Source organism: Hemitrygon akajei, chromosome 26 (genome assembly GCF_048418815.1).
Source record: "Hemitrygon akajei chromosome 26, sHemAka1.3, whole genome shotgun sequence".
Taxonomy (NCBI): Eukaryota; Metazoa; Chordata; class Chondrichthyes; order Myliobatiformes; family Dasyatidae; genus Hemitrygon; species Hemitrygon akajei.
The window spans coordinates 34,001,041-34,025,911 of NC_133149.1; the positions used below are offsets into that span (position 1 = coordinate 34,001,041).

Here is a 24,871-nt window from a genome sequence, read left to right on the forward strand (position 1 = left end):
GTGGGAAGCTTTTAAAAACTAACAAAAGGCAACTAAAAAGGCAATAAGGAATGACAAGATGAAATATGAAGGTAAGGTAGCCAAAAAGTATAGAAAAGAATATCAAAAGGTTTTTTTCAGATACATAAAGAGTAAACGAGAGACGAGGGTAGAAAATGATGCTGGAGAGGTAGTAATTGGGCACGAGGAAATGGCATACAAACTTAATAAGCATTGTGCATCAGCTTTCACTGTGGAAGACACCAGCATATGCCAGAAATTCGAGTGTTTTTGGCTCCTTATCTAAGAAAATATGTGCTAGCATTGCAGAGGGCCCAGAGGAAGTTCATGAGAACTATTGAGATTGAAAGGGTGACATTTGATATCTCTGGGCCTGTACATGCTGGAGTTCAGAAGAATGGTGGGGGGCTCTCATTGAAACCTATCAAATATTGAAAGGCCTAGACAGAGTGAAAGTGGAGAGGATGCTCCCAGTAGTATGGGAGTGTAGGGCCAGAGGGAACAGCTTCAGAAGGGAGGGAAATCCCTTTAGAACAGAAATGAGGAGATTATTTAGCCAGGGAGTAGTGAATCTGTGTAATTCATTGTGACAGATGGCTGGGGTGTGGTTAAATGTTATATCCAAGCAGCTGATGCTCAGTTGCTCTCCTGCAAAGGAGGTGGATCACAGCTTCCATCACACCAGTCTCTGTGCCCAGCCAGACAGTGGAGGGGACAAAGCCCACTGCCAAACAACCTACCATTCACTTGGACCCCAAGATTAGTCAGACCTCATGGCAGATGCTTCTCAATCTGCCAATCCACTGTGAATCCCAGCAGGAAGCGAAAGGCAAGGGGTAATGCTCCCAGCCACCGAACCTTCAGAACTAAGCTGTGGGAGACCAGGTCCCCTTTAACCAGCCGTCTGTTCTGTTCCACAGCCTTGCCGTGCCCTGAGAACAGCCACTTCGCCGAGTGCACGTCCGCCTGCCCTGACACCTGCCAGTCTCTGCAGCGAGACGTGGACTGCAACCTGCCCTGCGTGGAAGGCTGTCAGTGTGATCAAGGATTCGTTTTGAAGGATGGCCGGTGCATCGCCAAGATCCAGTGCGGTTGCATCTATGAAGGCATTGACATCGGTACAAATGACACCTTCTGGACAGACAGCGAGTGCCAAACTCGCTGTTTCTGCAATGGGTCTGACAACACGGTGTACTGCGAGAGCGGCCCCTGCAGGGTCGATGAGTTCTGCTCGGACGAGACCGAGCTGTTCTACTGTTTGCCTCGCTCGGAGGCGGTTTGCATCGTGTCCGGCTACAGCCACTATTACACCTTCGACACGCTGGCTTACGAACTGCAGAGCACTTGCAGCCACATCGTCAGCACGGTGGAGCCCGGCTCCCCACACCTGCCGCACTACCTGGTCCAAGTCAGGAACGAGGACCGCAACACCTCTCTGGCTCTGTGGTTACGGGAGGTGGAAATCACAGTGTATGGTTACAATATCAGTGTGTCCAAGAGCTACAAACACACGGTGATGGTGAGCAATGGGGAAGGGGGCGTGCCTGAGGTGGGATGACGGTAGATGAGGACTCCTGGGGCAAAGTCTGAGGATTGGGGTCAGTGGTGATGGCCCCAGTGAGGATAACTGAAATGGAAGGGGGTTAGTTGAGATTATTTTACTGGGGAGGTTTAGTCATTGGGCATGAACGCACAGTCCTTTCAGCCGAAGAGGGCTATGGCAATACGTTGTCTACCTGGCTAGTTCCAATTTCCTGCATTCGGCCCAAATCCCTCCAGGTCTCGAGAGTCTCAGAGTAAATTGGTCCTGGAAAGGTTCTAGCAATGTAGCATTGGTTCTCCAACACAGTGGGCAATCCAGGGGAGGTGAACTGTGAAACTTTTAGCATGTGGAGCAGCCTTTTTAAAAAAAAACTAAATTATTTAGGATGTGAGTGTGGCTGGCATTGAACCCTGTTCCTGATTGTGAAAGGAGTGGATGGGTACCTTCCTGGACCACTCTGGTCCTTCTGGTGAAGGAGTTTCCATTATGCAGCTGAAGGATCCCAGGCTGTAGACTTGGTGGTGATGAAGACATAGCGATGACTTTCTGAAGCAGCACCTACCAAACCCACAACCTCTACCAAATTGAAGGACAAGGGTAGCAAAAAGCCTGGGGAACACCCTTTTGGAGTCTTCCTCACGGACTGCAATGGTTCAAGAAGTCAGCTCACCACCACCTTCTCAAGGGCAGCAAGGAATGGGCACTTAAATGCTGGATCAGCTCGCAACCCTTAGAAATTTTTTTTAAAAAGACTGACCTGTGTGAAGATGTTCCCATGTGACCAATAGGGTGTGGTCAGAAAGAATTAACTTTTCACCAACTTTGTCCCTCCCCAGAGATCCTCTGTGGAGTGTATGGAAAAAGAGAGCAGGGACAACCTTTAACCTGGAGATAACTCAGCTGATGGAGAGGGTGGTGCAGGTGGATAGGGGCTCCTGGCAATTTTGCCAATACGAATTTGTTGGGATGAATGGCTGTTTGTCGTGTTAATGGAACAAGAAAAATACTGCTGGAGGAATTCAACAGGTCAAGTAGCATCTGTGGGAGGTATGGGGCATTTGTCAATTTTGAGTGGAGACCAGGACTGAGAGTGGCAGGGAGATAGGTGGTATGAAACGAGGGGTGGGGTGGGGGAGGTGTTGTGGGACAAGAGCTGGAAGGTGATTGGTGGACTGGGGGGGGCGGAGGTGAGAGATGATGGGCAGATGGGGTGGGGGGGTTAAGATTGGGAGAGCAAGGCAGGAGGGTGATAAGCAGAAATATAAAACAGCTGGAATTTGTTTGGTAAAGAAGGTAATAATGGGAACTATTAAGGCAGGTGGAACCAGATGGATGAGGTGATCCAGTGGCTGAATTGTGTGAGTATCTATTTAATCATTTATTTCTTTAGCACAGCACGATAGCAGGTCCTTCCAGCCTGATACTGAGCCACCCCATTAAACCCATGTGACCAATTAACCTACTAACCCGCGACCAATTAACCTACTAACCTGCGACTAATTAACCTACTAACCCGTACGTCTTTCGAATGTGGGAGGAAGCCCATGCAGCCTCAGGGTGAACGTACAAACTCCTTATAGACAGCAGCAGAATTGAACCTGTAATAGCATTACACTAACTGCTACGCTACTCTGCCCTGAGTAAGCAGGGAACCAGGAGGAGGGGGGAAATTAAAATAGGTAAATGGTGGAGGGGGAGTGCATGTGAAAGGGAATAAAAAATGGGAGGACCAGATGAAAGAGAGAGAGGAGGGAACATGGGAGATAACAGTTACCTGAAATCGGAAAATCCAACATCCGTACCGTTGGGTTGTTGACTATGCCAGTGTTGTTCCTCTAGTCCGCAGTGGCCTCCCCAACCCCGGAAAAAAACCAAGGTTACCTCCTCACACAGCATCTTGTGTTCCACCTGGGTAGTCTACAACTCAATGATCAGTTCATTTTCATCCTCCAGCCTCTCTCCACTTTCACTCACCCTCCGTCTGCTCCCACTGATTTCCCCCTGCCTCTGTCTCTCAACTCTACCCCTCCCTTCCCCAGCCAGCTAAATCTGCCCATCATCCCTCACCCCTCAGTCACCCACTGGCCCTTGTCTCAACCCCTGCCTCCTCATTATACCAGCCACCTTCCCTCTCCACTCTCAATCCCAATGAAGGGTCTCTATCTGACAGCTCCTCCCTGAGCCTCCTGAGTTCACCCAGAGGCAGTCTATTTTTCCAGATTCCTGCGCCTGCAGCAACGTTCCCTCCAAGTCTTTTTTACATCTGCACAGACCAACCATTGCTCTGAGCAGGAAGTTTTTTTCACAGCCTGAAAACTGTGCGACACTTCATGTTACCGTTATATAAAATTCCAGCGGCACAGCAACAAAGGCTATGTGTGCGGAAGCATTTCAGTTACTGCGTGGCCATGCACACTTGCACAACTTAGAGGGAACAGTGGCCTGCAGTCTCCTGTCTGCTGGCCCAAATGAACTACTAACATGTCTGGGGTGGGGTGGGGTGGATGGTGGTGTTCCCAGTTGAGGTTCCTTTCTGTGGCTATCCTTCCCTTGTACATCAAGTGGAGGATGTTAAACAGAGTGGGGTGCCCTCCAACACAATAAGTCTCCCAGCTGCTTGTCACTTTTGTACGTGGATTGTGCAAGGTCGTGACTCCTATTTGCATATGTGATGGGGCTGCTCCTCAATTTCTGGTTGCATTTTGGTCCCACTCTCTTCATATTTGTTTACCAGTGACAGAAGGCATGAAGCAGTACAATTCCTCCTGTGGTTGGCTCTTGGAGGCAGGTAGCCAAGGGCTCAACCAGGCTTACAGCTGTGGGGAGAAAGACCATCCTAGACAGGGATGGGAATAGTTTAATTTAGTTGGTGTTCGTTATTGCTTATCGTGTTTTGGTTGTAGTATTGTACCATGTTTGTAAAAATTAAGGCATTTGGAGTATTGTAAGCAGTTTTCAGCCCCATATCTAGGCAAGGATATGCTGGCATTGGAGATTTATGAGAATTATCCTGGGGAATCAAATGGTTTGAGGAGTGTTTGATGGCTGTGAGCCTGTATTCAGTGGAATTTAGAAGACCGTGGGGAACTCATTGAAACCTATCGAATATTTAAAGGCCCAAGTAAAGTGGACATGGAAAGGATGTTTCTAATAGTGGGAAAGTCTAGGACCAGAGAAAACCTCAAAACGAAAGAACGTCCCTTTAGAAGTGATGAGGAGGAATTTCTTTAGCCAGAGGGTGGTGAATCTGTGGCATTCATTGCCACAGAAGGCGGTGGAGCCTAAGCCATTGGGTACATTTAAAAGGTTCTGGATCAGTAGAGGCATCAAAAGTTCCATGAGACAGCAGGAGAATGGGTTTGAGAGGGATAATAAATCAGCCACGATCAAATGGCGGAGCAAACTCGATGGGCCGAAAGGCCGCATTCAGCTCCTATGCCTTATAGAAATAAAATTAAACAGAAGGTTTTGTAGTTTCTGGCATAAACTTATTTTTGTACAAAAAATACTGCGAACTGAAACAGTCTGCGCATGGAGGGGCAGGGAACACCTGTCTTCAATCCTGATGCATCATTTATTTCCTTTGCCAGGTCAATGAGGAGCGGCTCTACCTCCCCCTCAAGCTGGGCGGAGGTCAGGTCAACCTGCACTCCTTCGGCCTCTACGTGGTCCTGGAGACGGACTTCGGGCTCAGGGTGATGTACGACTGGGGCACCCTGCTGACGGTTACGGTGCCGCGGGCCTTTGCCAACGCCACGCGGGGTTTGTGTGGCCAGTTCAACGGCGAGCCGGGGGATGAGCTGCAGACCCCCAGTGGCAGGAGGGCAGGCAGCCTGCTGGAGTTCGTCAGCAGCTGGGTGCCCGGCGGAACGCCCTTCTGCCAGACGGGCTGCAGCCGCAACTGCCCGTCGTGTGACCGGGTGCTGAGCCTCCCGGTGGAAACGCTGCAGCTCTGCGCCCTGATCGTGTCCAAGGATAACGTGTTCAGCCGCTGCCACGGGAGAGTCAACCCCACCTTCTTCTACCACAACTGCATATTCGACTCGTGCATCGATCGTGGCAACAGGGAGACGGCCTGCAACTGGCTGCAGAACTACGGCAGTGTCTGCCAGGCTCAGGGCGTGCGGATGCTGGGCTGGAGAAACATCACCGGCTGCTGTGAGTCCCGGGCCACTCGTCTCCAACTCACCAGTTGTCAAATCGAAGTTCATTACAGGCTCTTTCCTGTCTGTGGTTTCCTGTCACGGGATGGCGATGTTCTGGTGTTTGTGTGTGTGTGTGTGTGTGTGTGTGTTCAATACTTAAATTACAACTGCTTGGAGGGATTCAGATTTAAATTAGTTTGTTGTCTATACATCAGAGTGCAATGGAATTCCTTGTTCGCCCGAGGCTCACAGCGTAAACATTATTTATGGCAATAACAAGTACGGCAGTAAATAAAACGCGCATAACGGGTGGTGCAAAGGTTACATTGCAATCTGAAGTAGTGCAAAAAAAATGCTAAACTGACAATAATGGAAGAACGGAGAGAGGTGGAGTTAAGAGTCCGAGAGGATGACAGAACTGGCGGGTAGAGAATATGAAAGACATGATTGGTTCAGAAGCCGGACAGACGTGAGGAAGAAGCTGTTCTAAGTCTGGTCGTCTGGGCTTTCAAGCTCCTGTAACTTCTCTCAGAAGGTAGAGGATAGAAAATGGAATGGCCAGTGTGGTGGGCATCTTTGACGATAGTATTGGCTGCAATAAAAACAGAAAATAATGGAGACACTCGGCAGTTCAGGCAGCATCTGTGGTAAGAAAAATAGATTATACGTTTCAATTTGGAGACACTTCATCACAATTGTAGGAAGCCAGTAAGGGGTTGCCATCCACTTCTTGGGGTGTCATCATTTGTAATAACGCTTTTATTGAGTTGGGAATACTTAATGCATGGTGTATATAGATTCTATTAAGTATTTCCAGCTCAATATACATTGCAATGCATGGTAAGATAAAAATGTTCTTGGAGTGAGGAAGTTGCTTTACAGAGGGAACAAAACTCACTTGGTCGATCAGCATTTCCTTTGTATTATGTTTATACACTGGGTACTTTGACCTGAATTTGGATGGCGATGGCACTGCCTGGAATTCTTGTAAATTATGAAGAGGTGTTCTGCACGGTTATATATTTTTGAACAGTTTTTGAATTGATACTTCACTCTGTTATTGGAAGTACAGAAACAAGGTGGGACAGAAATGAAATACTGGATTGAAATGTATTCTGGATGCTATTTTACAGCCAGAGTATTGTTATACTGACATTGAATAGTGTGATTCTCTCTTCTGTTTCCAGACTGTTCTTATTGAGTTATATATTGCCTAGAGTTATATAGATGTCATCATTACTAGATGAGAGTGGCACACGTGTGGAGTGAGCTGCCAGTGGAAGTGGTGGATGAGGTCTTGATTGCAAAGTTTAAGAGAAGTTTGGATAAGTACATAGATGGGTGAGGTATGGGAAGCTATGGTCCAGGTTTGAGGCGACTAGGCAGAATAACAGTTCGGCATGGACTAGGTGACCTGTTTTTGTGCTGTAATGCTCTGTGTCTCTGTGACTAAGTGTGCAAGTCTGCTTTGTGGTTAATTCACTTGCTACTCCTGGATGATGAACGTAAGAATATAAGAAATAGGAGCAGGAGTCGGTTATCTGGCCTGCTGAGCCTTCTCTGCTATTCAATAAGATCATGGTTTATCTGGACTCGGTTCCATCTACCTGCCTTTTTCCCTGTAACCCTGAATTCCCCTGCTATGCAAACATCTATCTACAGTACTGTGCAAAAATTGTAGACATATGGGGAAAAAAATTCTGTAAAGGGAAGATGCTTTCAAAAATAATGAAAAGCTTCTGAATATCAAAAAAATTACTACAAAGGGCAGTGAACAGTTTTTTTAAAAAATCAAATCAATATTTGGTGTGTCCGCCCTTTGCCTTTCAAGCTGCATCAATTCTCTGAGGTACACTGTCGTGCAGTTTTATAAGAAAATCGGCTGATAGGTTGTTCCCAGCATCTTGGAGAACTTGTTGCTGTTCTTCTGCAGACTTTGGCTGTCTTGCTTGCTTCTGTCTCTCCAGGTAATCCCAAACAGCCTTGATGATGTTGAAATTAGGCCTTTGTGGAGGCCATACCATCTGAAACCATATTAAAAGAAAATCTAAGGTGCTGAAGAATTTTGCACAATACTGTATCTGTGTCTTGAATGTATTCAATGAACTGGCCTCTACTGCTTCCCTTGGCAGAGAAATCCCCAATTAGCTCCTCTTGGAGGGGGGGAGCAGTTTCTCTTCATTTCCACCCTAATTCTATTCCTCCAAATCTTGAGGCAATGTTGCTTACCAGTGGAGACAACTTTCTTACCTCTAACTTATCATAGAGTCATATAACACTACAGCACAGTAACAGCCCTTTTGCCCCTCTAGCCTGTGCCAAGCCATTAATCTGCCTAGTCCCATCAACCCACACCCAACATAGCCCTCCATACACCTGTCATCCATGTACCCCTCCAAATTTCTCTTAAATGCTGACATCAATCCTGCATTGCACTGGCAGCTCGATCCACACTCTCACCACCCTCTGAATGAAGAAGTTTCCCCTCATGTTCCCCTTAAACATTTCACCTTTCCCCCTTAACCCATGATCTCTAGTTGTAGTCTCACCCAATCTCAGTGGGAAAAGCCTGCTTGCATTTACCCTATCTATGGCCCTCAATTTTGTATACCTCTCAAAATTTTCCCTAATAACTCAGGTCCTCAAGTCCCGGCAAAATCCTTGTAAATTCTCTCTGCACTCTTTCAATCTTATTTACATCTTTCCTGTAGGTAGGTGACCAAAACTGGACACAATACTTACTCCAAATTAGGCCTCACCAACTTCTTATACAATTTCAACATAACATCAATCTTGTACTCAATACATTAATTTATGAAAGCCAATGTGCCAAAAGCTCTCTTTACAACCCTATCTATCAGTGACACCACTTTCAAGAAATTATGGACCTGTACTCTGATCCCTCTGTTCTACTGCACTCCTCGGTGCCCTATTCACTCACTGTGTAAGACCTACCCTGTTGGTCCTCCTGAAGTGTAACACCTCACACTTTAATGTCTGCAATGAATTCCATCTGCCATTTCTCAGCCTATTTTTCCATTTGGTCTAGATCCTGCTGCAAGCTTTGATAGTCTTCCTCACTGTCCACTGCACCCCCAATCTTGGTGTCATCCACAAATCTGCTGATCCAGCTAACCACATTATCACCCAGATTGTTGTTAGGGATGACAAATAACAACAGTCCCAGCACTCCACTAGTCACAGGCCTCCAGTCAGAGAAGCAACCATCTACTCCCACTCTCTAGCTTCTCCCGTGAAGCCAATGGCTCTGCAGTCTGTCCTGTCAGTTTCCCTGACTAGCAATGCCAGCCCCTCCCCTTTAATCTCTCCTGCCCTATCACGTCTCAAACAACAGAACCCTGGAATATCGAGCTGCCAGTCCTGCCCCTCCTACAAGCAAGTCTCACTAATGGTTAGAATATTCCACATGTCGATCCATGCCCTGAGCTCATCTGTCTTTTCTACAATACTCCTTGCTTTGAAATATAGACAGTTCAGAGCATTAGTAGCACCATACTTGACCTTTTTGATTCCTGGCTTAACAGCATGTCTTCACAACCTCTCCACTGTCTGTTCTAGCACTCTGGTTCCCATCCTCCACAACTCTAGTTTAAACTCCACCCCGTGCAGCACGAGCAAATCTTCCCACTAGGATAATAGTCCCCTTCCAGTCCAGGTGCAAACTGTCTCTTTTGTAAAAGTCTGGAAGAGAGTCCATTGATTCAAATATCTGAAACCCCCCTTCCCTCCTGCACAATTCCTTTTCCACGTGTTAAACTGTATGATCTTCCTATTTCTGGCCTCACAAGCACGTGGTATTAGTAGCAATCCTGAGAACACAATCCTGGAAGTCCTGTCCTTTAACTTAGCACCTAACTCCCTGAACTCAGTTTGCAGGAACTTCTCACCCCTACTACCCATGTCACTGGTACCAACATGGACCACGACTTCTGGCTGCTCACCTTCCCTCTTAAGAATGTTGTGGACTCAATCCAAGATGTCTCAGACCCTGGCACTCAGAAGGCACCATACCGAGAATCTCATTCTTGTCCTCAAAACCTCCTTGCTGTTCCCCCAACCAACGAATCCTCTATTATCAAAGCCCGTCTCTTCTTCCCCTTTGCCTTCTGAGCCACCGAGCCAGAGACCTGTCTGCTGTGACTTTCCTCTGCTAGGTCATTCCCCACAACAGTATCCAAAGCAGTATACCCGTTGATGAGGGGTACAGTCACCGGTACTCTGTACTAGTTGTTTATCCCCTTTCACCCTCCCGATAGTCACTCAGTTACCTGTGTCCTGCACCTTGTATGTCCTGTCTATTAACCCTTCAGCCTTCCCAATGATCGGGAGTTCATCCAGTTCCAACTCCAACCCCCTAACACTGTCAGTTAGAAGCTGCAGCTGGATGCACTTCTTGCAGTTGTAGTAGCCAGGGACGTAGGAGGTCCCCATGCCTTCCCACATCCTGAAAGAGGAGTGTTCCACTGTCCTAACTGGCATTCCTACTGTTCTTAATGTGCAGGTCTAAAGAGAAAGAATAAGTCACGGAAAAAATCTACCTATGGCCTATACTTCTCGCCGAAGCCTCAATGAGCCAAAGCCAAAACTCCCCACACTAATACTGGCCCACTCATGCAATAGCCGCTGCCGATATGGCTGCCCACTTAATGGTAACTTATTTTTATTGGTCCTTGCCAAGTGCCTAATTATGTGCAATCCAATGCATCCTCAGGAACTGTGGCGCCCAAAATGTGACGACTGTCCCCGCTCGCATATTTTAGACTCTCTCTCCCTCTACACAATCCGACGCCTCCTCGGGAACTGGCGCGCAAAATGTGATGACTGCTCCCGCTCTCTTCTTTCAGATTCACTCTGCTTCCGCGCAATCCAATGTCTCCTCGGGAACTGTGGCATGTAAAATGTGCTGACTGATCTCCGCTCGCTTCTTTTAAATTTTCTATCCCACTGCGCAAGCCGATGCCGCCTTGGGAACTGTGGTACGCAAAATGTGGTGGTGACCCCGCTGGCTTCTGTGTGACTCTTTTCTTCCTCTGCGCAATCTGCCTTTTCGGGAACTGTGGCGCGCAAAATGTGCCGACTGCCCCCGCTCACTACTTTCAAACTCTCTCTCCGTCTACGCAATCCAATGTTTACTCAGAAACTGTGGCACACAAAATGTGCCGACTGCCCCCGCTCGCTTATTTTAAACTCCCTCTCCTGCGCAATCCAGTGTCTATTCCTGCACTGTGGCATGCAAAATGTGGCGATGGTCCCCATTCGCTTCTATGTGACTCTCTCCCTCTACGCAATCCAATGTCTATTCGAGTACTGTGACATGTAAGATGGCACGTCAGCCCCTGCTAACTCCTTTTAGAGTCGTTCTCCCTTTACGCTATGCAATGCCTCCTCAGGAACTGCGATGCGCAAAATGTAACTATTGTGCACGCTAGCTTTTAGAGACTCGCAGCATCTGTGTAATCTAATGCTTCCTCAGGAACTGTGGTGCGCAAAATGTGCCGACTGTCCCCGCTCACTTTCAGTCTCTCTCTCCCCCTCTACGCAATGCAATGTCTACTCGGGCACCGTGGCACGTAAGATGTGCTGACAGCCCCTGCTCGTTCCTTTTAGACTCGCTTTCTCTATGTAATCCGATGCCACTCCGGGAACTTCGGTGCGCAAAATATGACGACTATCCCCACTTGCTTTAAACTCTCTCTCTCTCCCTTTACATAATCCAATGGCAATTCGAGAGTGTGGGGTGCAAATGTATCGGCGACCCCGCTTGCTTCTTTTAAAGTCTCTCCTTCTACGCAATCCGATGCCTCCTCTGGAACTGTGGCGCGCAAATATGCGTACGCAGCCCGCCCGCTCGCTCGCTTCTCTTACACACTCTCTCTCTCCCTCTGCGCAATCCAATATTTTCTTTAGAACTGAGGTGCGCAAAATGTGACGGCGGTTTTGGCACGCTTCTTTGAGACTCTCTCTCTCTCTCTCCCTCTGTGCAATTCTATGCTTCCTCGGGAACTGTGATGACGGTCCCAATCGCTGCTTTCAGACTCTTTCTCCTTCTGCAATCCAATGGCTCCTCTGGAACTGTGGCGCGTAAAATGTCACGACGGCGCGCATGAATGCACGCTTCATTTAGACTCTCTTCCTCTGCGCAATCCGATGTCTACTCGGGAACTATGGTACGCAAGATGTTCTGACTGACCCCTGCTCGCTTCGTTTAAATTATCTCTCCCACTGCACAATCCGATGTCTCCTCGGGAACTGTAGCGCACAAAAATATCATCCTTTTCAGAATTTCATACATCTCTATAAGATGTCGCTCTCATTCTTCTGAATTCTAGCGAGTATAGTCCCAGACGACTCACCCTCATTGGCTAATCCTCCTTAACTCTGCACCAAGGTTAACTCCTTAACCTTGTCTATTTCCTCTGAACCTCCTCCAAAGCCAGTACTATATATTTCCTCAAGTAAGAGACCAGAAATGCACTCAGTACTCCAAGTGGACCTCACCAGTACCCTGTACAATTGCAGCATAACCCCCCCCCTTAAACTCAAACCTCCTAGCAATGGAGGCCAACGTTCCATTCACCCTCCTGATAACTTGTACCTGCAAATCAACCTTCTGTCATTCATGCACAAGCGCTTCCAAGGCCCTCTGCACAAAGAAAGCTGTTCACCATTTAAATAATGAGCTGATTGAGTTAGATCTACAGAGTTTGTTTTATTACTGTGATGTTTTCTCTCCAGACCTGGAGTAATACAGCACAGGACCGAGCCGTTCAGCCCAGCTGGTCCGTGTTGACCATTACATCCTCCCTGCTCATCCCAGTTGTATGTATTCAGCTCGCCCTCAAAATCCCTCCTGTCCATGTACCTATCCAAATGCCTCGTTTGTATTTCACAATTGAACCTGCTTCAACCACTTCCTCTGGCAGCTCATTCCAAGTACTGTGTAAACAAGTTACCTCTCAGATCTCTTTTAAATGTTTCACTCTCATTTTGTATCAGTGGCCTCTAATTTTGGACTCCCCAGCTCTGAGAGAAGACTATGAGCTTCCACCTTATCCATACTCTTCATGATTTTATGAGCTTCTTTGAGGTTATAGCACATTAATACAATACACTATAGTCCATAATTAATAGTGCATTATAATTGAGTAATATAAGTTAATTAACATTGTAGAAACAGTTCACTGGCTCAAACATTAATCCAAATTAATGGATTGGAAAGGAATATTAATAAAATAGTTACTTTTGGCAAAGGATTTTAGTTTGATCCTCTTTCACACAGTGATCACTTGTCCTGCGAACAGTCACTACGAGAGCTGTATGTCAGTGTGCCAACCCCAGTGTTCCACTTTCAAAACCCACCAGGACTGCACCCATTACTGTGTGGAGGGCTGTCAATGCAACGATGGCTTCCTGCTCAATGGAAGAACATGTATCCTGCCCCAGGACTGTGGCTGTGTGGTTGAGGACAAATACTATGAGGTAAGTTGGGACCCATGATTCTTACCTTCTTTGAAATGGCTGAGAGTTTAGATAGATAGATAGATACTTTATTCATCCCCATGGGGAAATTCAACTTTTTTTCCAATGTCCCATACACTTGTTGTAGCAGAACTAATTACATACAATACTTAACTCAAGTAAAAAAAATATGATATGCATCTAAATCACCATCTCAAAAAGCATTAATAATAGCTTTTAAAAAGTTCTTAAGTCCTGGCGGTAGAATTGTAAAGCCTAATGGCATTGGGGAGTATTGACCTCTTCATCCTGTCTGAGGAGCATTGCATCGATAGTAACCTGTCGCTGAAACTGCTTCTCTGTCTCTGGATGGTGCTATATAGAGGATGTTCAGAGTTATCCATAATTGACCGTAGCCTACTCAGCGCCCTTCGCTCAGCTACCGATGTTAAACTCTCCAGTACTTTGCCCACAACAGAGCCCGCCTTCCTTACCAGCTTATTAAGACGTGAGGTGTCCCTCTTCTTAATGCTTCCTCCCCAACACGCCACCACAAAGAAGAGGGCGCTCTCCACAACTGACCTATAGAACATCTTCAGCATCTCACTACAGACATTGAATGACGCCAACCTTCTTAGGAAGTACAGTCGACTCTGTGCCTTCCTGCACAAGGCATCTGTGTTGGCAGTCCAGTCTAGCTTCTGTCCACTCTATTTTTTATCCGAAGGTAGTCCAAAACAGAGAGGGCAGAATGAGTTAGAAGTTAGAACCAGCCTATTCACAAGTAGTTTGGAAATCTTCACACAGTGTAATGGAAATGCCAAGTACCATCCCTGGCTCGGGTAGAACCCTTTAAGTCAATTTCAGAACAGATTCATTCTCCTTTAAGTAAGAGTACTTAGAGTTATGTACCGAAGAGAGGTAAATCGAGTTAATTTACATGAAGTATTTGAGATTGGAACAGGTTCAAAGTTAGGAATATCTTCCTGCTCCTAAACCTGGTTTATAGCTTCATACACTTATAATCCTTGAAACAAGCCCTTCAGCAACTCATCTATACTGACCAAGATGCGTAACTGAGGTAGTTCAATTTGCTTGCATTTGGTCTTAAACTTTTCTTATCCATGTACCTGTCTAAAAGTCTTTTAAATGTCATGATTGTGTCCACCTCTATTAGCTTTTCTGGTAGCTCATCTCATACATGGAGAAACATGCTCCCCAGGACCCCATTGCATGTTTTTTCTCTTGTGTTAAAGCTATGCCTTTTGTTTTTAGACTCCCCACCCTGGGGAGAATACTGTGATTATCTTCCATGTGTATGTCTTCATAGCTTTATAAACTACAGTAAGATTAAGCCGAGAATTATAAGCGATGCCTTTTCTCAGCCGACCTGACCTTTTGGATAAACGGTGTGTTGTGTTACATATGTTCTTGGATGCTGTTGCTGATCTGGGCTCTGCTTCTTCCTCTAGTTAGGCTGCGGTTCTTCTGAAAACCATTCTGTTTTTCTCAGCCAGGGCAGTTCTTTTGGAACACCAACTGCTCCAAGCACTGCCGATGCATGGGCCGCAACATGGTGCAGTGTGACTCTCGTCAGTGCAAGAGCGAGGAATTGTGTTCGCTTCACAACGGGGTCAGAGGCTGTTACAGTAAGAAGAACTCCCACTGCATCGCGGCTGGTGGCGGAATATTCCAGACTTTTGATGGAGCTTTCCTGCGATTTCCTGCTGCTTGCTCGTTTGTCCTCTCCACTATATGTCACAAGCTACCAGACATCTCTTTCCAACTAATCATAAACTTTGACAAGTGGAGTATGCCTAACATGACACTGATCTCTCCGGTCTACCTGTATATCAATGAAGAACAAATCCTCATCTCCGGAAATGTTGTTCAAGTAAGTAATGGCATTTGGAAATCTGTGATGCAGAATCTTCAGTCTCACACATTGACTCTGTTTCTGTTTCTCTTTCCACGGATGCTGCCTGACCCGCTGAGTCTCCTCTGCATTTTGTTATTTTATTTCAGGTTTCCAGCATCTGCAGGTTTTTGATTTTCAAATAAAAGTATTCATACCCTTGCACTTTCCTTCACTCTCACACTCACCCCCTTTAATATTTACCATCACTCTCACACATTCATACCCAATATTATTCTTTCTTTCCTGAAAATGATTTCTGTTTCTCTCACATATTCATTCTCACTTATTAGTTCTCCCATTATTCTCACACTCTCGTTCCTCAACACTTTTTATCACATGCATCCTTATGCTGTCACAGTTAGTCCTTCCCCTTTCTTCTTATACATCCATTCACTCTTCTATTCATTATTTCTGTTGGGTTAATTTTCTTCCACATTCATAATGATTCTGCATCACTTTCATTTTCTTCCTGGCCCATCTTTATTGATCAGTTTTGCCCACCTACTAAATCTACTGAAGTGGATCACTATGGTCAACAAAGCCAGCTCCCATCTGATCAGTAAGACTCTGCACCTTCCTATAGTAAATACCAGTGATGCACCTTGACAGCTGATTAAGCCTCTCCACCATCACCCCTCTGGCGGTCAAAGGTTTAACGGTTGTCCAAGGACCCACACTCAAGGTTCAACAGTGGCTTTTTCCACACTACCATCAGGGTCCTAAACCAATCCGAGAACTGCTAATTTCCTTTTACTCTCTCTTAACCTGCACTAATGTCTTTTGCAATACATGCAAAACATTGGAGGAACTCAGCAGGTCAGGCAGCACCTACGGAGGAACTGGACAGTTGATGTTCTGGGCCTAGGTCATCCATCAGAGGGTTGGAGGGTTGCAGATATTGTTCCTTTATTCAAGAAAGGGAGTAGAGATAGCCCAGGAAATTATGGACCAGTGAGTCTTACCTCAGTAGTTGGTAAGTTGATGGAGAAGATCCTGAGAGTCAGGATTTATGAACATTTGGAGAAGTATAATATGATTAGGAGTAGTCAGCATGGCTTTGTCAAGGGCAGGTCATGCCTTACGAGCCTGATTGAATTTTTTGAGGATGTGACTAAACACATTGATGAAGGAAGAGCAGCAGATGTAGTGTATATGGATTTCAGCAAGGCATTTGACAAGGTACCCCATGCAAGCCTTATTGAGAAAGTAAAGAGGCATGGGATCCAAGGGGACATTGCTTTGTGGATCCAGAACTGGCTTGCCCACAGAAGGCAAAGAGTGGTTGTAGATGGGTCATATTCTGCATGGAGGTCGATCACCAGTGGAGTGCCTTGGGGATCTGTTCTGGGACCCTTATGCTTCGTGACTTTTTATAAATGACCTGGATGAGGAAGTGGAGAGATGGGTTAGTAACTTTGCTGATGACATTAAGGTTGGAGGTGTTGTGGGCTGTCAGAGGTTACAGCAGGACTTTGATAGGATGCAAAACTGGGCTGAGAAGTGGCAGATGGATTTCAACCCAGTGTGAAGTGGTTCATTTTGGTAGGTCAAATATGAAGGCAGAATATAGTATTAATGGTAAGACTCTTGGCAATGTGGAGGATCGGAGGGATCTTGGGGTCCAAGTCCATAGGACGCTCAAAGCAGCTGCGCAGGTTGACTCTGGTTAAAGAAGGCATACAGTGTATTGGCCTTCATCAATCATGGAATTGAATTTAGGAGCTGAGAGGTAATGTTGCAGCTATATAGGACCTTGGTCAGACCCCACTTGGAGTACTGTGCTCAATTCTGGTCACTTCACTACAGGAAGAATGTGGAGGTCATAGAAAGGGTGCAGAGGAGATTTACAAGGATGTTGCCTGGATTGGGGAGCATGCCTTATGAGAATAGGTTGAGTGAACTCGGCCTTTTCTCCTTGGAGTGATGGAGGATGAGAAGTGACCTGATAGAGGTGTACAAGATGATGAGAGGAATTGATCGTGTGGATAGTCAGAGGCTTTTTCCCAGGGCTGAAATGGTTGCCACAAGAGGACACAGTTTTAAGGTGCTAGGGAGTAGGTACAGAGGAGATGTCAGGGGTAAGTTTTTTTACTCAGAGTGGTGAGTGCGTGGAATGGGTTGCTGGCAACAGCGGTGGAGGTGGATACAATAGAGTCTTTTATGTTTATCATTATGTTTATTTTGTTGTATTTAATTTATGTTAATTTAAGTTTATGTTAACTTATGTTTGTCAAATTTCCAATGTACCAATGCTGTTCAAGGAGCTTATTTCCATTGCAGTTATACCCTGGGTATGTTTGCATAGGAAAACAAACTTGCACTTGATTGTAGATGTCCATCATTGGGGAACTATGGTTTGATACCAATCAGTTGTACAGATGTCTGGATGTATTCATTCATGCACCCTTGCATGGGATTCTGTGTTGTCTTTTGATTGTGTTATTGTACCTGCTTCAACCACCTTCTCTGGCACCTCATTCTATTTACCTTCTGTGTGAGGACGTTGCCTCTCAAATCCCTTTTAAATTTTTCATCTCTCCACTAAAACCTATGCCCTCCGGTTTTAAGGTCCCCTCCCTGGGGAAAAGGCTCTGTGCCTTCACTCTAACTATTCCCCTCATGATGTTATACACCTCTATATGGCTGCCCCTCCATCTCCTGCGCTCCAAAGAATGAGGTTTGAGCCTGTGCAACCTTTCCCTTCAAGGCCTGGCAGCATCCTCGTAAATCCTCTGGGCATTCTCTCCAGTTTAATGATGTCCTCACCAGTTTAATTATACTTAATCTTTTTCACTTACTTAGTTTTCTACATTTACACATGGGCATTGTTCTTTCATACACTGTTCTGTGTTTTGGACCTCACTGTTTCTCATGTCTGCATTCCTTGCACTGTCAGTCTCTCTCTGCAACACTCTTTGATATAGTATAGTTATTAAACTGCCCTCTAAATTTCATCTGTGATTTAGTGTCATAGACTCAAACAGCATGGATACAGGTCCTTCAGCTCAAGTGGACCATGCTGACCCAGATGCCCATCTAAACTAGTCCCATTTGCCCGCGTTTGACCCATATTTCTCGAAACCTTTTCTATCCATGTACCCGTCCAAGTGCATTTTCAATGTTGGTAAGGTACTTGCATTTATTAATGCTCCCTCGACAGGCACCAATTGCAAGGTGACCTGGTATTAAGTATCATGAAACAACAGTGATTTATCTAATCAGGAGGAGGTATGACTTGCAGGAGATTGGCTTTGCTATGTTTATTTTGTTGTTATTTTCTTACACACATAGTAAATTATATATATTTTAAGTTAAATTTGCTCATTTATGTTTATAACTGTCCTGTTCTGATGCCCTTGCTGCCGTTGTCCTTGGATCTGAGTAGTGCTGGAGAATATTGGTCAAGTAACTGCAATGTATCTTCACGAGAAAGGAAAGTGGAATGTGCTCCCCAAATTGTGACTAACACTGTCCTCTTTGTCAGGTGAATGGGACCCCAGTCTCCATTCCTGTTGTCACAGGGCTGACAAAGGTCTCAACAGCTGAGGGCTTCCTGGTCATTGACACTATTCAGGGGATTCAGATCCAGTACAACTGGTTTAATTTGCTGTCCATCAGGATGGGAGAGCGACTGCGGAACAAGGTGTGTGGTCTGTGTGGAAACTTTAATGGAAATCCCAATGATGATGACCTCAGCTCGCGAGGAAAACAGGCACAATCTGTCTTGGAGCTGGCAAAGAGCTGGAAAACGAATGGCATGCAGAACAGGTAAAATGTCTGGGATATATGGGGAGTGAATAGGGTCAGAACTGCTACAGTCTGCTCCCAAAATCTGAACCCGTCGGAGTTTTGTTGGTAAGTCCAGTGGATAAAACAAAATGGGCAGCTTCCATGTAACAAGGGGCTCGGAGACTCCATCAGAGGCCAAAGACCCTTTGAATATTCAACCTGCTGATGGTTTTATCTTGAGAGAGGATTCTGTTGCCTGGATTTAGTATTTGTGATGCCGTGTGGGTTCACGTGCATTTTTGTTCCTTCACGTACAAAATTGCCTCACTGATTTTCCAAAATTCCTACCCTGACCTCATTCCTATAGTTATTTTATCAATATTTTCGTCATCTTTCTGTTCCAAAAAGATGCGTAAATTTGATATGGACCTTTTCTCTCATAGTTTGGTTCAGAATCTGATTTGTCGCCAACAGATCCAAATAATGGGGCTGTGACTGTGGGGTTGGAAATCGGTGGATTTCATCAACTATAGAATACACTGATTACGGCCAAGCTGCATGACTTAACATGACCACGTACTTACTCCGGCATCCCATCTTTCGGCTTTCTTTATAATATTGTGGCTCGCTCCTGTGTATAGCTGCCTTCTAATTAACCCTAAACATGAGATTCTGCAGATGCTGGAAACTTGACTCTTCAGTCACCATCTTCTTGCTGGTTCCTCTCTGCAATATCAGCTGTTAATATAGTTTCCACTCCGTGACAATTGCCAAGTTAGATATGAAAAGCAAATCTTTTCCAGGTTCATCAGAGTGACGGACCTGCCTGAAATTTGCAACGTAGCTCCCAGGAGCATCTTCTGTGCAGAGAAATGTTGACTGTTTATTCACTTCTATAGATGCTGCCTGACCCACTGAGATCAAGCAGCATTTGTGTGTGTTGCTGGGGCTTTGATGCATTGCTTTAATTGGGGAGGGGTGTGTTTCAAGAGCCTGATCTCCCCCTGAGTAGATCACTTTTCTCTCTAGGATACATGGTGAGTGAATAAGGTCAAATTTTACAGCCTGCTCCCAAAATCTGAACCTGTTAAGAGTTTTAAGGGCAAGTCCAGTGTATAAAACAATTGCGTGCAGGAGTTTCTGGGTTGGCCATTGGGTGAAGTAGATCAAAGGTGAATGGGTTGGAAGTAGATCAAGGTGAATGGGTTGGAAGAGCACAGGATTGGTGCTGGATGAGATGGAGGCCTTGAAACAGTGCTCACAGGATGTAGATATTGAAGCCTGACATCTCCTGAGCTCTGTTTCAAGGCCCCCACCTCATCCATCACCAGTCTGGTGCCATCACCCATTCAGCCTGGCTCCACCTCTGATATACTTCACCTAATGGCCATCCCTGAAACCCTTGCCCATGCGTGCCTCATTTCATGGTGAGGCTTTTTGGACATGGTTAACAGTAAGCTTGGCCTCGGAATACATTCACATAAGTCTTCAATTGTGCTTTTGGTTTCCAATCTAGAATATTTTGATTTCAAAATCATTCTTCATCTACCCATATAGAGTGTGAGTTTTATTCCAACTCTCCATCTCTGTCTCTGTCCACAGCCCCACCAATTTTGAGAGGCTGAGATATTTGGAAGAGAATCTGAACACGTAGAACAGTTCCCTGGAATTTCTTCTGAAATTCCTCATCTCAGTTCAAACAAGAGGCTATGGAACTTCTCCATGTCTTGATGATCTATATTGTCTTCAGAGAGCACGTGAGGGTGGAGGGGTTCAAATGGTTTTCTCTCTGTAAACACTGAATAGATTTATCCCTCTTGTAGCTGTGACGAAGAGCAGTATACTGTCCTATCCCACACCTGTGATAATCGGGACATCTTCCAGCTACAGAATGAGGGGAGTTGTTTGAAACTTACGGAAATGAAGGGTTTCTTCCAGCCATGTTACGGATTTGTCAACCCAGTGCCATTTTATGAGTCATGCGGATTGGATGCTTGCTTCTGGGACAAGAGATCGCAGATCTGTAGCTCGCTGGCAGCGTACGGAGAGGCCTGTCGCTCACTGGGAATCCTCAGCACTGACTGGATTCGGCGGGAGAATTGCTGTAAGGAGAAGCTGGTAACACTGGAGGCCGTGGTCTAAACCCTAAACCCTGAGGTCAGGGTTTTGGGGGGTGGGTGGGTTCCTTTCGTTATTTAACCTGCCCTTAAGGCATAGGTTCAGAACCACATTGCCCCGTGGGGTGTGAGTTAGGATTCTGATTTCCCTCTGAGTGGGCTCTGATCTCCTCTGGGGTTGGTCTCAGAGCTGTCCTCTGGGTGGGGTTCAGGGCTCTGATTTTCATACCCCTCCCCCTTCCAAAGTGGAGGTTTGACACATTGATCTCATTGGGGGGGGATGTGGTTCAGGAGCCTGATCTCCCTGAGCTTGGTTCCATGGCCAGATATGCCCCTGGGATTGGGGTTTGGGGCTCCAATCTCCCTTTGATGGGTGATGGGTGGTTCAGGACTCTGATCTCCATCCGGGGTGGGAATTTGAGAATCTAAACTCCCTGTACTGCTTTTGACTAGTTGAATGAGTCTTTTGGGATGGGTGTTCCAATGATTGGAAATGGACTCGTCTGTGTGCTGAGTTTAAGGGTTAATCATCTCCGTCTGTCTTCTTTTAGCAGAATTGATCAATGACCCATGTGCTGGAGGCATCTGCACCAACTACAGTCTGTGTCGACAGGGTAATGGAGACCTGTGTGGCTGCCCTGAAGAACCCAGCCCTGACAGTGGTAAATGCATGGGGACACAATGGGTATCTGAACTAAACCTTGTAGCACACAAGAATGATGTAGGGCATTTTTACCCAGGGAAATTCATGTTGATTCTAGTCCCTTGTGGTTCCTAGTCCATTTCTGTAACCTTCTTGTAATCTATCTTGTAAAGTCTTCGGTCTGTGGAAGTGAAGTGAGTGGACTGTTTCTAGTTTCCTAGAATGGCTTCCCACCACTCTGGAAAGTTACCCTGTGCAGTAAAGGGGTCGGGTTCCTGCATTGTGTTGGTGCTGTAAGGGGCAGATGTAGTGAAATTGAGCATTTCCTGGGACAGATCAGTCCTTCTCTGGTGTAATTCACATAAGGATCCCTGAGGTGAAGAGGCTGGTGAATGCTGGATCCGGTTATATTGATGCAACGTGTTGTTGGTATCATAGAGCATATGTTCAGCACAGTACTGGTCTTGCAGCCCACAGTGTTGTGCCAACCTTTTAACCTACTCCAAGACCAATCTAACCTTTCCCTCCCCCATAGCCCTCCATTTTTCTTTCAACCATGTGCCTATCTTAAATGTCCTTAATATATCTACCTCTTCTCCCACTTCTGGAAATACCCACCACTCTCAGTGTAAAAGAAAAACCTACCTCTGACATTCCCCCCCCCCCCCATACTTTCCTCCAATCACCTTAAAATTATGTCCTCTCGTATAAGCCATTTCCACCCTGGGAAAAAGTTTCTAGCTATCCATTTAATGTATGCCTCTTATCATCTTGTACACCTCTATCATTTCATCTCTCATCCTCCTTTGCTCCAAAGTAAATAGCCCTGGCTTGCTCAACCTTTCCTCATAAGACATGCTCCCTAATCCAGGCAACATCTTGGTAAATCTCCTCTGCACCCTCTCTAAAGCTTCCCCATCATTCCTATAATGAGGTGGCCAGAAACGGGCACCCCTCTCCAAGTGTGGTCTAACCAGGGTTTTATAGAGCTGAAACATTATCTAACGGATCTTGAACTCAATCCCCTGACGAATGAAGGCCAATGCTCCATATGCCTTCTTAACCAACCTATCGAGGTCTGTTAGCAAACAGCAGCGAGTTGCTTGTACTCATCATAAAGGAGGAAGCAACTTAAAGAGCTGGAGACTCCCTCATGAAAAGAATGGCTAATGGTCTTCAATGATCTGAAGTTGACCTTTGGGATATTTATCTAGGCTTTGAGCTGGTGGGTCTAAACTAATATTTGCTCATAAAATTGATAATCAAAGAAGTGAAGATGCTGGAAATCCCAAATAAGATGAGAAAAGACTGGAAATACTTAAATGGGCAGACATTATCTGTGGAGAGAGAAACAGTTGTAACAATTCTGATGGATTTCAATGTAAAACATTAACCTTTTCAATAGACAATAGGTGCAGAAGTAGACCATTCGGCCCTTCGAGCCTGCACCACCATTTTGAGATCATGGCTGATCATCTACTATCAATACCCAGTTCCTGCCTTGTCCCCATATCCCTTGATTCCCCTATCCATAAGATACATATCTAGCTCCTTCTTGAAAGCATCCAGAGAATTGGCCTCCACTGCCTTCCGAGGCAGTGCATTCCAGACCCCCACAACTCTCTGGGAGAAGTTTTTCCTTAACTCTGTCCTAAATGACCTACCCCTTATTCTCAAACCATGCCCTCTGGTACTGGACTCACCCAGCATCTGGAACATATTTCCTGCCTCTATCTTGTCCAATCCCTTAATAATCTTATATGTTTCAATCAGATCCCCTCTCAATCTCCTTAATTCCAGCGTGTACAAGCCCAGTCTCTCTAACCTCTCTGCATAAGACAGTCCTGACATCCCAGGAATTAACCTTGTGAATCTATGCTGCACTTCCTCTACAGCCAGGATGTTCTTCCTTAACCCTGGAGACCAAAACTGTACACAGTACTCCAGGTGTGGTCTCACCAGGTCCCTGTACAAATGCAAGAGGATTTCCTTGCTCTTGTACTCAATTCCCTTTGTAATAAAGGCCAACATTCCATTAGCCTTCTTCACTGCCTGCTGCACTTGCTCATTCACCTTCAGTGACCGATGAACAAGGACTCCTAGATCTCTTTGTATTTCTCCCTTACCTAACTCTACACCGTTCAGATAATAATCTGCCTTCCTGTTCTTACTCCCAAAGTGGATAACCTCACACTTATTCACATTAAACGTCATCTGCCAAGTATCTGCCCACTCACCCAGCCTATCCAAGTCACCCTGAATTCTCCTAACATCCTCATCACATGTCACACTGCCACCCAGCTTAGTATCATCAGCAAACTTGCTGATGTTATTCTCAATGCCTTCATCAAAATCGTTTTCCACCAATCCTTGTTGATAGCATTTTCTGTTTTTATTTCAACTGAACATCAGACCCTGAATCTTTTGCAAGAGCAAAGACCCTCATACGAAAAATAAACTGTTCCAAATGGTCAAGGATATTTATGTAAAAAAAAAGCAATTAAAAGATCTTGTATTTTAGGAATATCACAACCCATTTAAGAATAATTGAATCACTATTATTGTATTTGAACAGTTGCCAGTTGCACAGCAAAAGCCACGAAGTAGATAAGCAGAAAATGTTGAATATCCTCATTCAGTCAGACAGTGAGATCATCAGGATTCCTCCCTCCACAGATGCAGGTTTTCCATTCTTTTTATCACCCATTTCTATCTCCCTTTCCCAGAGAATTACCATCCATCCTCTCCAACACCAGTGCATTCATCACATCTATATCTTCCCTCAGCTTTTTGTGTATGTAGCAGTGAATTGCAGAAATGAGTTGCTCCTGAATTCCCTGTAGGTTAACTCTCTGTTCAGAAACACGTGTTCCCTTGGTAGGTTGACACATTAGCTTTAAACATGAAGGAGCATTGGCAACATAGACTATGTCTTACTCCTTAAGCAGTTGTTCCTCTTTAAACCCTGTGCTTCTCTTCCTTTTCCTCTGCAGATGACATTGTTCAGGCAGATGTGGTGTGCAAACACTCCCAGATGGAGGTTTATATTTCCAAGTGCCGACTCTACCAGCTGGGGTTTGAACGCGAGGATGTTCGCATTAATGATAACCGTTGTTTGGGCTCAGAAGGAGATGATTTTATTGCATTTCATATCAATAATACTAACCAGAACTGTGGGAATATTATGAAGGTGAATACTTGTCTTTATTTAATTCTGTTGATAGCTCCCCGCACATACCCCACCCCACAGCTTTTCTCTAAACTGCTTTCATCTAAAGCAGCACGGTCGGGTAGCAG

At 45.5% G+C, this 24,871-nt stretch overlaps 1 protein-coding gene across 1 annotated transcript in view; it reads left to right on the forward strand.

Annotated features, from left to right (window-relative positions):
- The window catches only part of tecta (tectorin alpha), a 56,488-nt gene that overhangs the window by 18,061 nt on the left and 13,556 nt on the right, over positions 1-24,871 (forward strand). Inside the window, 8 exon segments of the mRNA XM_073029797.1 lie at positions 921-1,519; positions 5,134-5,701; positions 12,989-13,188; positions 14,681-15,061; positions 18,570-18,860; positions 20,621-20,918; positions 21,483-21,599; positions 24,568-24,764. Coding sequence (XP_072885898.1) covers positions 921-1,519; positions 5,134-5,701; positions 12,989-13,188; positions 14,681-15,061; positions 18,570-18,860; positions 20,621-20,918; positions 21,483-21,599; positions 24,568-24,764 — 2,651 coding nt within the window.